An 18934-nucleotide genomic window follows, 5' to 3' on the forward strand; every position below is an offset into this window, starting at 1 on the left:
TTTTAAATATGCTGCTCTTAAATTGCAAGTACGTAAAGTATTCTGAAGCACCATTTTGCAATCTTCAGCTTCAAAAGCAATGAAACTGGTTGACTAACCCAGTAAAATGCAACACTGGGACTGAAAAGAATTGTGTGCAGTAAAGCAGTTTTTTGACTTAACTGTACGTTCACTAAACTCATTTATTTCCTAAAGCATATCTAACTGCCCCCTACAGATACTTAAAACCTTTTAGCTCATTATCTGTAATGTAAAGCAACAGTTAACCTAATTGCACAAGACTTACCGTGCAGTCTAGTGGAAAACTAAAAGTACAAAACAACAAAAACAGCCTTGTGTTTTTAAATACATTCTCGTATTTTTTAAATACAAAAAAAATGCAATTCTTTGAATTAAACATTTCAGAAAACTATATAGTTGTGCAAATTTTTTTTCATGTAAGCAGTGTTCTGATGATATATCAGCAGATACAGCTGCAGTAAATTTTTACATGTTTTTTGATACACAAAAGAAAGAGCTTTTACACTGTGCAAATATATATATACAGCATGGTAAAGTACTCTGTAGAAAGACTGATTTAAAAATAAATAAATGATTCTCTGGGAAATGTCTGCTTCTGGGCCCTGTGTGCAAAAACAACTTTATACTTCCAGAACTTCTCAAAGTTTACTGATTTTTAAGGACAGTGAGCTGAAAGATTTTAATTAATGCATGCTTATGTAAAAATGAGCTTTGTTCTTCTTCGTGTAGTTTGAAGGAATTATCATAGAAGTCTCATTCAACTAACTTTGAGTAATGTGATAATAGTGTTTTTAATGTTGGAAATTTAATAAACATCAGGATATTACACTTTGTATTGGCCATGGTTTTGTAAAGTGAAAACATGCTGCTATAAAAGCCATGTCAAATGTTAAATTGATTTTTATAACTTTGGTCTTGTTGTCTGACTTTTAGTTTTGTGTACTTGTCACTTTGACTTTATGCTTTATCTAGGGTAGTCTTCAGAACTTTAATAGATCTTTTAGATATCCTGTATGGGCACTATGTGACAGGATGTATCTGGTGGAAATAGTTCCTATCTTGGTAAAGGATCATGATTTTAGAAACAAGTAAAGTTGTCTATAAGTGTAACCTATAAACCTAATTTCTCTGTTCCTTTCTAATCGTTTAACAAAGGAAAAGAAGTGATATCATGGTATAAGTAATATTTCAGACCTCTGAGGAATGTCAGTATAGTTTTGTGCCTAGGTGTGAAAGAAATTAAGTTTTTCATTGAAATTTCAAAAGTATTTCAGTATAAACAAAAAGAAGGCGGATCTATATGTGTATCATTGAGGCTGGAAGAGAGAGGGAAGCTCAGTATAACAGAAGCGACACACAGATGTACACAGAGATAAACCCTGATTCTGTAATAGCAGCGCATGATCATTGTCAAGACCGTAGTCATTAAAGATTAATCAATTTTTAGTGTTTGTAGTTGGTTTTAAACGCATGTTCATATGCATGTCCATGCAGATGTCCATATCATATGTAGTAAGTCAGCCTTTTAGCTAAGCCCAGCTGAGTGTTACTTTGTTTGCATACTCCCCCAAATTTCCCTTTAGTAATAATGCAGTGTAATCGAACAGACTTATATATTTGTTTATTCTAAATTATTTATGAGAAAAAAAATGAACCGTTTGAAATCCCATCCATTAGCTACAGTTTTTACTTAGAATCATAGAATATCCTGAGTTGGAAGGAACCCACAAGGATCATTGAGTCCCACTTCTGGATCTCCACAGGACCCTCCAGAAATCAAACTATGTGCCTTGAGAGCATTGTGCTTCTCGAACTCTGGCAGGCTTGTTGCTGTGACCTCTTCACTGGGGTGCCTGTTCTAGTGCCTGGCCACCCTCTCAATGAAGAGCCTTTTCTCGATACCTCTGTCAACCTGACCCTCCCCTGTCCCAGCTCCATGCCATTCCCTCAGGTCGTGTCACTGTCCCCAGAGAGCACAGCTCAGCGCCTGCCCCTCCGCTCCTCTCATCAGGAGGCTGTATGTCACAATAAGTTCTCCCCTCAGTCTCCTCTTCTCCAGGCTGAACAAACCAAGTGACTTCAGCTGCTCCTTATACAGCTTCCCCTTTAGACACTTCATCATCTTTGTTGCCCTCCTTTGGATAGATTTATGTCTTATATTGCAGCACCCAAAACAGCACATGATACCCAAGGTGGGGTCATACAAGCGCAGAGCAGAGCTCAACTATCTTCAACTAGCTAAGTGCCTGATGCACCTCAGGATACACACTTTTGGTCCTTTTGGCTGCCAGGGCACACTGGCTCACATCAACAACAAAATGAACCAGAACCCCCAGATCCCTTTCCATGGGGCTGCTTTTCAGCCTCTTTTCCCCCAGTCTGCATGTTTAGCCAGGGTTGCCTTGTCCCATGTGCAGCAGAATCCAGCACTTGCTCTTGTTGAACCTCATGCAGTTGGCAATTGTCCAGCACTCTAATCTATCGGGATCTCTCTGCAAGGCCTCTCTGCCCTTGAGGGAGTCAATAGCTCCTTGTAATTTAGTATCATCTGCAAATTTAGTTTGAGTCCTGCATCCAGGCGTTTTATAATAACTTTGAAGAGAACTGGCTCTAAAATGGAGCCTAGTGGAACCCCTACTAGTGACTGGCTGCCAGCCTGATGTAACCCCTTTTACTGTAGACCTTTGAGCCCAACTTGTCAGCAAATTGTTCACACATCGTATGGTGTACTTGTCTAGCTGCATGTGGGACACTTTGTCCAGAAGGATGTCATGAAAGACAATGTTGAAAGCTTTCCTACAATAAAATTAAAAAATCACTTATACTGCTTTACCATGGCCAACTAGGTGGGTAACCTTGCCATAAAAGGAAGTTAATTTCCTTAAACAGAACTTTTCTTTTGTGAACCCATGTTGGCTATGACCAATGACTGCATTATATTTCAAGTGTTTTTCAATAATTCCCAGGCTAATTTTCTCTGTAGTTTTACCAGGCACTGAAGTGAGATTGACAGGCCTGTAATTACCAGAGTCGTCTTTCTTACCCTTCCTGAAAATTGGAACCAAATTGGAACCTAGGATTTATAATAACTTTGAATCTGGAAGAGCAAACAAATTATCTCTTTAAAGAGTATTTCCCCTGTCCTCAGTGCAGTTTTCAAAATAGCGATCATCTCTTGATGTCTTCAACAATATGGAAACGACAAGATTTCTGGTCACACAAAGGTGACTGCTATGAAAAAGCATCTACCTTTGAATTTCTTGAAGGTTAAGGATGTACTTACTAAAAGAAAAATGTTGGCAAATGGCTGTTGTGCTAAAACTTGCTTCCAAATACTGGTTGTTCCTTTCTGTCATTACAGAGGTAATTGGATTGAAGCCATAAAGAAAATACATGGGAAAAGAAAGAGGTGGAGGCAAAGAGAATGTAGATAGGAAAGAAATGTATACTTCTGAACAGAGAGCATGTATAAATCCGCAGAAACTAGTAGTTATTCTGGCTCCCTTTCAATGTTTAGGAGAGCTATAAAGCAGGCAAAATATGCTAGTGGAGGTTCTACAGATCTTTTTTTTTTTCCCTACATTTCATTTTATATTCTCATTTTGAGTTTTTGCTTCATAATTTTGTTCTTGAAAACAGATACAGGTTTCAAACCATGACTTTTCCTTTTAACCTACATATTGGAGTAGGTCTGCTTAGTCTGAATAAGGGTAGAGAAAAAAAATCTGTTTACAGGTATGCACGCATACTTCAGCCAGGGAAGCAAGAGGGTGCAGAAAGAAATGGCCGGGTGTCAGCATAAAAGAATGTCATTTCTTCTCTTCCTTTCTTAGTCTCAACAAGTTCACATCATGCTTCTCATTGATTTAGTGATGCTAAGTTGGCTGTAAATCTAACATATCAATGTGGTCCAGACCAAATTTGTGTAAAGCAACCAGAACTCATTTGCAATCTAGTTCTGAAAGATCAATATTAAGGAACATAAACAACATATTTTAACCAGTGCTGAAGCATGATACATTTTTAAAATTATTTGAATGCAATATGGAATTAAAAGCATAAAAGCATTTTTTGTTTAAATATGGAGTTATTGCATGATATTGCTACAGAGCAGAATGACTTCAGTCATTCAGTCTTCAACTCCATATAAGTGCATGACTGTATTCCTTCAACTCTTGGTGTTTTGTATTTTTATAATGATTGACTTTGAGATCATTATAACATCACTAAATTGCCAATACATATTTTCATCTGTAATGCTACCATAGTATTTATTTTAGGAATATATGTATGTATATGTGTAAGTATATATATTTATATAAATACACACATGTATATACATACATATATATGAAGCATCTGACACTTTAATGTTTTCATTGCTATTTAATGCTTCTGTTGCTGACATTCATCCTTAATGTATTTTTATAATCTTCTGCAAATTAAGCTAGAATAATTATGTGTATATTTGACAAATACTTAAATACGTATGAAATATTTTTCTGTATTGAATATTAATTCTTGCAAGGCTTTTTACTTGTTAATCTTCTAGTTCAACAAGTCTTTTGGAAATAAGAAACGTTTAAATGAGTATACTAAGCACTTACACTTCATTTGAAATTTCTGTAGGCTATGGCCATTCAGATGCAGATGTTCTTCACCAGTCTTTACTTGAAGCAAATATTGCCACTGAAGTTTGCCTTACAATTCTGGATACTCTGTCATTATTCACAATGGCTTTTAAGGTTTGTTCTTGACTTGATGTTAACATTTCCTATAATTATCTTTCAGAATAAATATTTTTAAAATGTTTTTAAAAAAATATTTTAAATATTGTAATATAGTACTATATTTTTTGCATTTCATTGTTGTGTCATGTGACAGCTGATAATGTGTCACAGCAAAATGCTTTGGCTTCAGTTACACATGTACAGACATTCCTTACTGATCAGCAGTATTCTGTTGGAAAAGCTACTCCCTCATCCTAACTTTCTAAATATTCCTAGAAACCATAGTGTTTACTTAATGAGTGGTAAAATTGTCTGTTCTATGTCAAGACCATAATTGATATTTGGATACACTCAAACTTCTATAATGAACTTGGCCTCTTCTTATACGAAGTCACTCAGTAACTAACAGCAATTTGTGTGTATTTCTTTTCTGTAATTTTATTTCAATTTGTCTACTGATGAGACTTCTATTTTAGTTTTATGAGCTACTGTAGTTTTTCTGTGAAATCTCAGTAGATCACTTGCACACCCTGTGGGTGTGAGTTTTTATTTGTTATCTGTGGGTTTTTTGGTTGTTTGTTTTTTCAGCATTCAGAAACATTGGAGGTGAAGCTATAAAAAGGAGGGATAGTAGCTTTAGCTTGTTTCTCCCCCGGTTAGAACATCCTCTTTGGATTGAGGTCCTTGCTTGAAGATTCAAATTTAATGCCTTATTTAATGCCTTTAGTCTAATCATGAAAACACAAGCTTATTTATAATGAGATTCCTTTTATAAGTAATTTAATTAGAAAGCATTTAGAATTGGCTCTGACCATAGGCTGTATGGCAGAATTGAAAAATGAAGATACCTAGTTTTAAAGTCAGAAGAATGATCACTAATCTTACAGTTATCAGCTGCCAATCACACTTGGAATGACAGTCTTTCAAGGTTATTTGTATGTAGTATGTTCAGAAAGTAGTTAGGAATAGTCTACAAGGAAAGTAGACCATAATAGTCTACAAGATGGAAGTAAAACAGGTAAGAGGATCAGGAGCTGCTGTTCAATGAACTACACTAAAATACGTGTAATACCAATCTGCTTCTTTTGGAAATAGTAAGCATATTATATAGAAGGCCAGACAACTTTTTCTGTTTAGTGTCATCTTTCACTAGCAAGGCTCATATCTCTGTTACTTGTTATAACAGGGAAATCACAAGTTGCGTCTGTTTCTTGGTAGACTTTTAACTGATCCTGTGTGAATTCCCACTGCTTGAGGTTGTTTTAGTGAACTACCTACCTATGATGCTGGCACATCTGAAGTAAAGATGTTATATCAATTTCCTCAGAAGGATAGAAATTTGTTGGAAAACATTTAATTGTTTTGCTATAAATCTGCAAGTAGTAAGCCTAGCATCTTTTAGGACTTGCAGTTAGCTGTATAGGTTTGGGTCATCTGTATTCTGTTTCAGGACATACTTTTTTTTGACCAAGTATGCTGACTGGCTTATATCCAACCATTTATGTCTAGCTTCCTCTAAAATATAAGCCTGCCTGTATCTTCCTTGCATAACATTGGAGATTTTTGGTCTCCTGAAAGCATTTGTATTTATTCATCCACAATGTTTGAAAGCACACTTAGTTTTTTTCTAGTCTGCGAGTCATGTTATCAGACTGGTTCTCAGCATGGCTTTTATTGTAAGATCACCTCCTTTGATCTTATAGTATTGGACACCCAAAATGCCAAGGGCTATGCTGAGATCCCTCAGGAAGGCATCTGTTGATGATTCAGAAATCAAAAGTAACCGTGTGTATTACGTGCCTTAGAATGAGCTTTTTAAATATTGAGACAGATAAGACTCTGAAAACTAATACTTTCATTTTAAGAGCCTTGTAGTAGGAGGTACTGCTATGGGAAAATTCCACTATTTGAGCTGCTGAGGCCATCGTAACCAAAGTGAGTTAATTCTTTGCATGTGCCTCTTAAAGCTGTTAGTAAATGTAATTAACAGCTGTTTAAAAACAAAACAAAACAACAACAAAAACATTGTGTTCTATAAGTCTATTCAGAAGTCAATGCTTTCTTTGTAAAACAAGATTAGTGAAATGTTAGAAACATCTAATTAAAGTTCAGATACGCTTGTCTTATTAAACATCTCAGTAATACTATATGATTTTTTTATTAATTTCCTGGATGATTTGTGTATGTTCTTAAAGTGTGAATGTACAGTACAAAAATCCTATATTCTCACTTTTAATTTAAAGAATCAACTGCTGACTGATCATGGGCATAACCCACTGATGAAAAAAGTATTTGACGTGTACCTCTGCTTCCTTCAAAAGAATCAGTCTGAAACAGCACTGAAAAATGTCTTCATTGCTTTAAGGGCACTTATTTATAAGGTAAGAAGTTTTAAGTAATTAATCTTCAGGTACTTATCCAGTTCTTTAGCTAGCAATATACTATCAAGAAGCTTAAGAACTAAAAACTCCAAATTTAAATTAGTAAATAAGGAGGACTGGCCTAATCCCAAAACATGAAATAATTATTCTTTGAATTGCTGTAAAAATCATTTTGTTTGAACTGTTTTTTTCCATTTTTTTCCATAACTGTTTTTTTCCATTGTTTGAAAATATTAATATACTTGTATTTTTCTTGATCTGCTTATTTTGTCAAGAACCAGAGTTCTTGTTAATGAATAACTTCTTTCTTTTCTGCTTTTTCTTCAGTTTCCTTCTACGTTTTATGAAGGTAGAGCTGATATGTGTTCTGCCCTGTGCTATGAGATTCTGAAATACTGTAATTCAAAATTGAGCTCCATTCGTACTGAAGCTTCACAGTTACTGTATTTCTTAATGAGAAATAATTTTGATTACACAGGGAAGAAATCTTTTGTTAGGACACATCTGCAAGTTAGTATAATTTCTTTATTTTTCTTTGTGTTTTTAAATGTCATGTGGCCTGTACTTGTAGGTTTGCAGCTGCATGTTAGTGTGCAAAGTCCTGTCACATAAAGACATAAAAGAAATCACTTTTTATTCAAGCAAGGCTGGTGCTGTTCCAAGAGAAAGAAAATGGCAATAGAAGTATGTTCAGTACAAGGAAATAATTCAAAACAATTCAATGGCCTTGTGTTTTGTAGGAGATAATTATTATTTGTGAATAGCAAATGTTGTGTTATGTAGATGTTACTGTGATTGTTAAGTAGCATACAATGTTGTGTCTGAAGAAGAAAGGAATGAGGCAACAAGCACCTGTAAGTCCTAAAACCTAGAAATAAAACCTAGAAATTTTACTTTAATAAAACAGAATTACCTGGAAATAAAATGATTCTGATGAAGCTGGGAACAATAGTTAACTACTTTTATGACTTTTGACTAGTTTACCTGGCAGTCTGTCATTAGACCAGAGGATGATTGTGCATGAAATTTATGCAAGCCTGTTTTTTCTTTCCTATGTTACATACAAATAATTTTTGGGGAAACAAAAAGTCTTTCAAATACCATTTCACTTCAAGAAATTATCTTTCATTTAAAAAGAACAAACCTTCCTTTGTAATTGCTTCAAAGGTACATTGCAAGGGTATTATATTAAATATACACTAACCAGACTTTTGTTTGTGTCAAGGTTATTATTTCAGTAAGCCAGTTGATTGCTGATGTTGTTGGAATTGGAGGAACTAGATTTCAGCAGTCCCTTTCCATCATCAATAATTGTGCCAATCACGACAGAATTATTAAGGTTTGGTTTTATTCTTCTTTCCATACAATAGAAACGCTGCTTTAAAACTCTTTCTCAGTGTCTTTCACAAATACATTTCAACTTTTTCTATGATGCAAATAATAGAAGAAGATAATAGTTAACCTAACTTTCCATGTTTTAGCACACCACATTCCCTTCTGACGTTAAGGATTTAACAAAACGGATTCGTACAGTACTGATGGCTACAGCTCAGATGAAGGAGCATGAGAATGATCCAGAAATGCTTGTAGACCTCCAGTACAGTTTGGCAAAGTCTTATGCTAGTACACCTGAACTAAGGAAGACATGGTTAGACAGCATGGCAAGGATCCATGTTAAAAACGGGGATCTTTCAGAGGTAAGAGAAGACCAGACTGTTTTTAGCTTCTTAGTAAGCTTAATTTTCTTGACATCAAAAGTACTGTAATTGTTAGTGTGTAAGGATTATTAAGCGTGTATGGATTTTAATTAATTTTGAATTCTTAGTAGATTAACTTCAATGGCTGATAAGATTTTGTGCTACACAAATACATCTGTAAGTCATTTCTCATTATTAATGTAAGGCATATGTTTAAATAATATAGCTGATTTGCTACTAAATCAGGAATGCTCAATGTAAACCATAGAAGAATCAGACCATCTACTTAAACCTATCCATCAGTTATCAATTAACTAAACACTTAGTTACACCCTGAATTCCTTTCCAGTTGCCCTTAGAGAATTATCTTGATTCTCTTCCAGAGTGCTTACTAAAAAACCTCCCAATGTTCTTAAAATTGATGAATAGCAATTTTGTTGCTAGAAAAAAGAAAGCTCTCTGATTTCACCAGACTGTTAAAAGATTTAATACCAGCAACAGGGAGAGGTGGAAGTGGGGATTTTTGTCTTGATGTGTTTAGTGGATCAGTATAGAGAATTAATATTGTCTCTTTCTGGAAGTTTGTTCAATCTGAATTTCATAAATATGTCTATTACCCTTATCATCATGTAAGCAAGTAAATACCTCCAAGAAATCATATCTTACTCATGTTTTAGTACTGTACTTCTTTTATTCTGTATGGTAACAATGCATAAGACATACACAGTACTGTTAATAGTTTGCATTTTGATGGAAACGTCTCCAGATCAGAACTTTCAGAATATAAGTTCTTTGTAAAAACAGACCTAAAAAAGGACTAATTATTCATTAAAAACACAAAATCTTTGACCATACAGCTAGATGAGAACCTCTGTAAATCAAGCCCAACCCCATACAAAGTATGAATTAGAGAGAATTCCTGACACTTTTCTCCTTTAGCTCCAGTACCTGAGATTCTACAGCCTCCATATGTAAAAATTTTGCTGCTAAGCTTTAACCTTTTTAGTTAAAGAAAAATCTTGAATCTGTCTTTTCTGTAAAGAAAAGTGATCAGTGACAACTTAAACAACAACAACAAAAAAAAACTACTCAGACTACTCTGTCCCTCTTATCTTTTCTCCGCTGTTTACCAGACTGCAACAACCAAATTACTTTTTTTTTTTTTTTTTTTAAAAAAAAAGGGACTCAGGCTAGGGCTTTTCTTATATACCTCGTTTTCAGTAGTTCCATTGTAATTGTAACTTATAAATGTTTCTGTTTTAGGCAGCAATGTGCTATGTCCATGTAGCAGCACTGGTTGCAGAATATCTCACACGGAAAGGTATGATTTTGAAATCTTACTTAAATGTGTGTTGTTGTTGGTTTTTTTTGTCCCTATAGTTGCATTATAGTTTAACAATAGTTTGCCTGAGGAAGTTGTAAGCATTTCAGTGTTCACCAAGGAAAAAATTCTGACTTAAGTGGATAGCATACCTACAACAACATACTTGCACATTTAAGGGTCATCATTTCACATGAAGATAAAATAAAATTTTTAGGAAAGTAATAAATAAAAAATAAATAATAATTTTACACTACAGTTGCTAATAGCTGGTGATACCCTTTCTAAGCAACCTTATCAGTGAATATTCATGTTCATTGAGTAGTCTCTCACTGTATATATGGAAGCCTGGCATTGCCAGAAGTCAAAATAAATTCTACAAATCTTCAGATGCTAAGTGATAATAGTGCTCAGAATGCTTCACCTATCTTGATGTTCTGTGCTAGCAGCTGTCCATATATGAAAAAAAAAGACCACTGAGATAGATTTCTACAAGTTTCTTCTAGAGATTATTCTTAATAAAATCTATATAATCTCCTATTTTTTCAAACCACAGACTTTAAGTCTTTTGATCCTATACATGGAAGGTAGGCTAGAAAACTATTAGGACTGATTATGGTTTTGAACTAGTGTTTTTTAAGCATATGAATTCATGACCATGACTTTTTAGCCTTGTCTTTGCTTGAACTGCCATCCGAAGTTATAGGTTTACAGGATGTCTTTTCTTTCTCTGTTACTTTTTTGCCTCTTGCGGGATACTTTTTCAGTGTTATAGGCTATCCCCTCTGCCCCCAATGATTTCAGAAACTTCTCTGTGACCAAATCTGAGACTGAGTTGTTTGTCTAAGTTATTACACCTTCTTGCAAGCCTAATAACAACCAACTGATAACTAGTGATAACGTATATATTTGTGGTTCCTTTGGGTAACTTGCTATTTTTGTCTTCTGTCATATGCCAGTTATGTCCTATTAGTAATGTAGACAGTCAAACCTCATTCTTGCATGAACAATTTAATGAAATACTGTAAAAGCAACCTTGATTAACGTAGGCTTGGGGTGGGATAGGTTGGGTACAGGTTTAAGATAGCGTAGAAAGATTCAGACACTACATACTTTTGTAGGTAAGAGTTTAGATATTAACGTTGGGGGTTTTGTTTGTTAGTTTTGTTTTGGTTTTTAATCCTATTTATATTTAAGGAATAAGGTGGGCTCTGCTCTTTTAATCATGCAGTGGGAGGCTGTTTTTTTTTTTTTTTTTTTTAATTATTAATTTGGTGGTAAGTATATAAGTCTTCTGCATTATCCAGCATCACAAAATGACCTGGTGTTATTCTGGTGGAGGAATGTATCTTGATGGCATTGAGGTAAATTTGTCTGGTTTTCTTTTTCAATGATAGGGATGTTTAGGCAAGGCTGTACTGCTTTCAGAGTAATCACACCTAATATAGACGAAGAAGCTTCAATGATGGAGGATGTCGGAATGCAGGATGTTCACTTTAACGAAGTAAGTAAACATAAGTGTGTTAGAGTTGGTGCACATTAAAGTGCTTTTTATTTTTCCAAGTTTTGTTTCAGTCCTGAGGCTGACTGCTATGACCTATGCTATCATTGTTTTCCTAGCCACTATTCTTATCCTAATACAGAAATAAAACAAAAAATTCTATGAGCTGTCCAGGCTTTAGAGAATTTGCTATATACATATATTTTACATAAAGCACCAGCATACAAATTGCTATGACTACACTATATATTTGCCAGTATAGAGTGAGGGACAGACCACTAGTTGCAGTAGCTGTGTTGGAAAAATCCCTGGTGTGTAAACATAATTGTAGCAACAAATTTTTGTGTGTATGTTTTAATTTGTTTATGCTGAAAGTTTGTGACAAAATGCAAAATTGACTGCAATCTGAGTCTATACTAACAGATTTAGGAGGAATAGATGAAAGATTTAGTGGTTTTAAGCCTTGGGCTAGAGCTAGGGCACATGTGTTTTACTCCCACATTCTGGTACTAATTTGCTCTATAGTTTTAAGACAAAAATTGTAGCCTTCCCCTTTTCTGTGAAGGCAGGAGTTGGAATTACTTGAAATGAGAGTGCCTTTTGTTTCCAAAGATACCCAATAACAGATTGCGTTTTTTATTATTATTTGTATGCTATATTATTTAAAACACTGATTCTCCTCATCCAGCATGAATGTAGCATGTTACTCAAAGAAAAATGTAAACTGTTTTAAGTGAGCCGGGAGTTGGATTTTTACCGACCTACAGTAGATGGAAACTTCTGTTGGAAACTCTTGTCAGCACCTACCTGATAAATCATTCGTCAGAGAGGATCTTTTGTATTTTTTTAACTGTAATGTCTTTATTCTTCCTCTGATTAGTCACTCACTGCAAAAAAAATGTGCTGCTTTTTCTGAGTCATTGAACCCTGCCCAGATTTATTTCCATCTCTCATTATTTCCATGGAGCAAAAGTAAGCCAAGAGTGTAATTATAAGCCAGTGGATCTTGCAAAGGGTTCAAACCTCGCAAAGTTCATTTTCCCTGTATGCAACCCTTTATAAACAGAAGTTCTTCAAAAAAGATATTCTAGTTGCTTCATGAACAGGAACATACTCATATGTAGAGTGCTACTTCAGTATGGTCTTATGAAAGGGAATCTGTATTAATCTAAGAAAAATAAATTATATAACAGAACAGTTGGGTAGATAGATGGTATAATAAACATATCTTTCAAGCTGTACTTTACTACTACCCAGCTAAATGATCCTCTACTGTGAGTTTTTCCTATACCTGGTAATATGAGTCATGTTACTTGGGATTTCCCTGGGTGCTAGTCACTTCAGAATTAAATCTCAAAACCAGTTAATTGACAGGATGGGGAGTGGGGGAGGGCTCTTTCATGTTTCTGAAAGGAGCAAAGTGTCTTTTGTATTCTCTGTTATATAAAGTCTTCCTAAGTCAGTGAAATTTGCCTTAAGACTCTATGTAGTTTCCTATTTTTTAAAATCCATTTTTTTAAATTCTCAATTTAATTCTCATTTTAAAAGAATTATCTTCAAGGCGAGGATTACCCTGACTCATTTCCTAAATTAGTCATCGAAAAAAAAATAGTGTTTCATTTTTAACAAAGTTACTATGTACATTTCATTAATAGTTGTTTAGCCAGAGAGTCTGTTCAGCAGCACAAGTCAGATTCTCCTTGTAGAACTAAAATCTTGTGAGCGTCACAAGTTGCAAAGCAAAAGCTTGGAAGCTGTTATCCTTTCCCTGCTAGACTTTGTTGTAAACAGCTCATCCGTGAGGGTTCTGAGCTATGGCTAGTAGACCGGTGTCGGGTGCCAGATTCCATGCAGATTAAAACTTGGAAAAAGTTGATTCAGGTTTGTTGTTTGTTTTCCAAAATAAAATTTGCCAAAGTACAGCTCCACCACAAATATTAACTCAGTATCTGCCTTCATACTTTTTTTTCCTGGTCCCTTGTTAGCTATGACTGTCTGTGAGATGAATCATTCTAACTTCAGATTGGTAAATGAGAGCTTCACAGTACGTGTTATATAACGGAGACAATTTAATACCCTTCAGCCTTTCTCTATAGGAAAACTAACTTAGATTCTCAGATGAAGAAAATCATCCTGTCATCTTTGTGCTCTTGCTATGCAATAAAAACTATAGCACAACCCAAAACAAGAAGGGTGATTTTTATTCTTATAAATCAGAATCCATAAACTTCAAAATGTGTCAAATAAATTTGTAGTGCAGTATTGCTCCAGGGGAAGTGTTTCTCCAGCCAGTGAATGCTTTCAAATTGTATCATTTACACATTCTAAGATGCTTAACCTTATCTTGGACAAGGTTTATTTTATTTTACCTTTTTCCCTGGTGATTTGGTAGTTTAAGAGGAGTGGCAATTCAGCTTTCATTCATCTGCACACACTGTACTAGAATCTGGGGTGAAATCTGTCATTTGTCTTGCCTTTTCTCACTCTGGGTGGTTTCTCAGAATCGAGGATGGTTATGCAGATGTCTGTCAAGTGCCAGCTATTTATCAAACTGTAGGTTCCAGTACAAAGAGAGACAGCCCAGGTTTACAGTAGTGAATGTCTGGGGGGCATCCTGGGATTCGAAACACAAGAGGCTCCCTCTGAGCACCAGTCAGCACTTCTGTGCTGTGCGGGTGACAGAGCCCTGGCACAGGTTGCCCTGAGAGGTGGTGGGTCATCCTCCTTGGAGATCTGCAAAAGCTGCCTGGACATGGCCCTGGGCAACCTGCTCTGGGTGGCCCTGCTGGAGCAGGGGTTGGACCAGATGGCCTCCAGAGGTCGCTTCCAGCCTCATCCATCCTGTGATTCTGTGAATGACTTTAAGCATATAAGCAATAACTTGTATAATAAAGATATTTTTAGATTTACTTGGTGTAGTTTCACCCTTTTATCCTTGAGTCCTACATGAGTAAACAGGACGTTTAAAAACAGATCTTCATTTTACAAGAATCTCATTAAATGATTGGCGTGGTAGGGTTATAAATTTCAGTTATATAGTAGAGAATAAGGCTTAACCCTCTATATTAACAATACGAGATGATAACCATTTAAAAATCCTTGGGGAAAGCTAAAAAACATTTTCAGTAAAAAAGGGGACAGACAATAACTGCTTCAGAAACCTTCAGAGCTGTAGGAAAGATTACTCCCTTCTCCCATATCATAGGAGTATTTGCCTACAATTAATAGAAATTATACAGTAGAAATCTATGAGACCATCTGAACATCCTGACATTTTTGTATTTACCTTCTAAAGAACCAAATTTCTAAGTTCTTGAGCAAAATCTTTATCATCTTTTTAATGTACTGAGAATACTTTTAATAGTGTAAAGTTAGTGAGTGAAAATATTCTTTGCAGTAATACCCTGTAACAAATCACTGCCTGGTACTTTGTTGAGTGGCTGGTTAGGTAGATTTTTTTTATTTTTATTTTTTTTCCTTCTAATTATGTTATGGGTTATGAACAAACAATTAAAGAATTTTTCTAGAAGAACGAATATGTATTTTAAGGAATGTTTGAATGTTACTGCACAGTAGTGCAATGGTATCTGCAGAATGAAAGGATAGTGTTGTAGCTCTTTTAAGTGTAACTCAATATAGCAAAGCACTCTTTGAAAATCAGAAATAAGTACTTACCCAGGCACACAGGGTACTTTAAGTATGATGGTAAAGGCAGGTATTCTTCACAGATACTCAGGCTAATATTGTTTGACATTTTCATTAGCAATCTGGGTCGTGGGGTACAGCATTTCATTGAATTAGTGGTTGAAGCTAAATGGAGGGGTAGTGAGGGACCCCAGCATCTCATTTAGAGGGACCTGAAACTCAAGTTGATAGAAACCTCTTGAAGTTCAGCAAAGACAAGAACAAAGCCTTGCACCTGGGGAAAAAATACCCAATGTGTCAGTAAAGGCTGGGGATGGACTGGCTGGGCAGCAGCTCTGCAGAAAGAAAGACCAAGGAGTTCTGGTGTACAAGAGGATGAACAAGAATCATCAGCATAGCATTGTGGCAACAAAGACCAATTGCACGCTGGGTTATATTAGAAAGAGTCAACAAGTGGAGGGAATTACGTTTTCCCCCTTCTACTTGGCATTTGTGATGCCCTACCTCTAATCTCATGCCCAGTTGAGAGAGAGATCATCAAACTGGAAAAAGTCCAACTAATAAGGTGGCTGAGGGAAGAGCAAGGCTCTTCTAAGAAGTGAACAATGAAAGAGGAAGAGGCAGTCTCACATGTTGTAAGGGGAATTCTCACTGGATGTACGGAAAGAAACTATTCCCGTGAGGATGGATAAGCACAGAGAGGTTGCCCAGAAACAGTGTTTTTCCCTCCTCATGTCAGCTTTCCCATATGCAGCTTTTGCTCTTTATATTTTTTTCCTCTGTGCAAATTAAATTTTGCTGCATTTGGATGCCCTCTTGTGTCTGAGTTAACACTCCGGTAGTCATAAATCTTTGTGGACATCCCTTGTGGTCCAGCAGTGACATGGGTCTTTCAGTTCTCACCACATGGTTGCTAAGGATGGAGATACTGGGGAGTCTGTACAGCCCCATGATAATTGGGGGAAGTGAAATTTTTAGGGACTATTGAAGCACATGGACAAGGATAGCATTTTTCAGTCTTTTTTTTTTTCCCCTCAGAATTAAAGTTGGCTTTTCTTAATGATGTATTCATTCTGTCTCAGCCCTCTACTGAATGGGGGAAGGAAATACAGTAGCATTGGATCCCTTCTAAGACTACTAAGTTATTTCTGGCTTCTGGCTTGACCCCTGTGGTGCAGAAGTGGTACTCAAAGGTGTCTCTCTTTCTCACATTTGGATTCTAGTGGAAGTTATTGGATCCCCAAGCACACTTGAAGAGGACTGAGATATGTGTTAGGGTATATGAATGGGGATGGAGATCTTTGGTGGCTCTTTCACGCCCAAGCCGTGACTGAGTATATGACAGCTTCATCATAGAAGCTATATGTCGTTCCATGATATCTATAACATTGTGTGTAGTATTTGAGTTAATAAAGTTAGACGTACGATTTTGAATTTATGAGAAGTAGAGCAAAGTAGTAACACGATCTTAGTTTTCTTCATTATACTTATTAAAGTAAAAGAAATTAAATTCATGGAACACGAAGAATTATGACAAACTGAATGAAGGAGCTTTGTAATTATGGTGGTTGCTCATATGCAAAATATATTCTTCCATCCTAATGCACAAGTAAGTGTAGTTTTATTTAACCTTAAATAACTATCTTTTTGCTACCAGGGTATTGGGACCAACCCAACAAAGCCAAGGTGGTTTCTTGTTTTGACCCTTCAGGATTTCTCAGCTTCTCTAACTGTTCTAATACGTCCTTTCATTCTGGTTCAAATATACAAAATTAACTGGTATACCTTAACAATCACTTCTGAGTATGGATTTTGGTATTGTATCTTTTTGTTTTACTGGTGATGCTATTTATTGATAGTTTAAAAAATGTTCTGTGTGGAGAAAAAAAAAAGGAAACGGCACTTTCAAAAAACATTGTGTATAGTAAGACAAGTTTGGGTCTTCACACAGGTGTCATTTGTAGACTTAAAAGGTCAGGAGTATCTAAAAGAAAAATGCTGTCTGTGGTAAATGTAAAGACTACATATGTACATTCAGACCATTCTGTTTTGTTTTCTTTCCTCTTAGCATTTTTTTGATTGCTGCAATAATATCAATTTAGAGAACATGGTTTTGAAGCAAGATCTTCCTTTTTTCCTTAGGAAGAATTTTGGTATAATTGCTTACCAGGCTTTTAATGAGCACCAAATTGTTTTTCTTTTTCAAATGTGTGTACAAATCTAGGATGTGCTGATGGAATTGTTGGAGCAGTGTGCTGATGGACTCTGGAAGGCAGAACGCTATGAACTGATTGCTGACATATATAAACTTATAATTCCCATTTATGAAAAACGGAGAGATTTTGAGGTACTAAATTCATTATAAGTAAACTTGAGCAAGGAAAAATTCCAGATTTTTTTTTTGTAGTTTAACTGCATGACACATTACATGTCACATAACAAGACTATCAAAATAGTAACTGAAATATAAGTGTATTGAAATGACTAATTTTAAATCATTTAAAATGTTTTTCTTTCAAATAAATATAAATTATTAAAACTTAATCTTGTATATGGTCATATCATTGTCATTGATACAGGTGTTAAACATATTACTAGTGTTCAACAGAATAGTCTTTCTAGTTGTTTTTAACTACAAGAACATAATTCATAGTTGTTTTAAGATAGGAATGTTCTATGTTATTCTGTTACCCCATAATTATTTTATTTTATTTTTAGAGGCTTGCTCATTTATATGATACTCTTCATCGAGCATACAGCAAAGTAACAGAAGTTATGCATACAGGCAAGAGACTGCTGGGAACTTATTTCAGGGTAGCATTCTTTGGACAGGTGAGTATTATTTAACTATCACTACTGCAGTATGCAGTAAGAAAAATCTTGTTTTATTTTACAAGGTGCACTCTCATCATTCGTGCTGATACCATGACAAAAAGCACGAGAAATGTGTTCTTTAAGAAATAATTAAATACTGTCAATAACTTAATTTAAAACATTTATCAGTTCCAGTACAATTCTTCTTCATTTTCCTCAGTAAATTTTTTGCCTTTTTTTCTTTTTCTTCTTTTATTTACTACCTTAAGGCAGCGGTAAGTTTTCTATAATGTCAGTTCCTAGCAACGTATTGACTTAATGTCTGTAGCGCTGCAGTGTGGTTTGCAAGGCTGCTTCTTAGATTGGTATGCATTAAGAGCCACTGCGATTGAAAAAATAACATTAAGTTCCATTCAGAGAACAAATCACTGTTGTCTATACATCAGTATTGCATGCTTCAAACAAGAGTTCTGGCTGTGTATTGGACGGTTTCACACCCTCTAATATGTGTTTACACTGCATATGTATCAGTATGGTATCACGCAGTATCAAGTAATACATTTTCTACATGCATAGCCCAGTTGTTAATTGTTCAGCTGAGCATGGAGAATTGTAAAATACTCTGAGCAATATAACTTTACATGTATTCTGTTGTCTTTTATAACTTTATAGCAATACCAGTTTACAGACACTGAAACAGATGTTGAGGTAATTACAGTAATTGCTTACACAGCAAACAATGCAGTAAAAACTACTGCATTTCACCGTAGTTTGATGTGGGTATTTTTGTCAAACTAGCCTGTGTTTACACATGATATGTTGTG

The 18934-nt window shown here is 35.4% G+C and overlaps 1 protein-coding gene across 11 annotated transcripts in view; it reads left to right on the forward strand.

Annotated features, from left to right (window-relative positions):
• The window catches only part of DOCK9 (dedicator of cytokinesis 9), a 131107-nt gene that overhangs the window by 102791 nt on the left and 9382 nt on the right, over window positions 1–18934 (forward strand). For 7 of the 11 annotated variants that reach the window (XM_040538269.1, XM_040538240.1, XM_040538233.1 and 4 more), the window contains exons 39-49: window positions 4651–4766; window positions 6995–7132; window positions 7460–7642; window positions 8358–8471; window positions 8614–8829; window positions 10093–10150; window positions 11548–11654; window positions 17521–17643; window positions 18015–18128; window positions 18380–18385; window positions 18783–18818. In XM_040538269.1, coding sequence (XP_040394203.1) covers window positions 4651–4766; window positions 6995–7132; window positions 7460–7642; window positions 8358–8471; window positions 8614–8829; window positions 10093–10150; window positions 11548–11654; window positions 17521–17643; window positions 18015–18128; window positions 18380–18385; window positions 18783–18818 — 1211 coding nt within the window. The remainder of the gene's footprint in view (window positions 1–4650; window positions 4767–6994; window positions 7133–7459; window positions 7643–8357; window positions 8472–8613; window positions 8830–10092; window positions 10151–11547; window positions 11655–17520; window positions 17644–18014; window positions 18129–18379; window positions 18386–18782; window positions 18819–18934) is intronic. The other 4 variants (XM_040538214.1, XM_040538258.1, XM_040538224.1 and 1 more) reach the window with 1 other exon arrangement.

Source organism: Cygnus olor, chromosome 1 (assembly GCF_009769625.2).
Source record: "Cygnus olor isolate bCygOlo1 chromosome 1, bCygOlo1.pri.v2, whole genome shotgun sequence".
Classification (NCBI taxonomy): Eukaryota; Metazoa; Chordata; class Aves; order Anseriformes; family Anatidae; genus Cygnus; species Cygnus olor.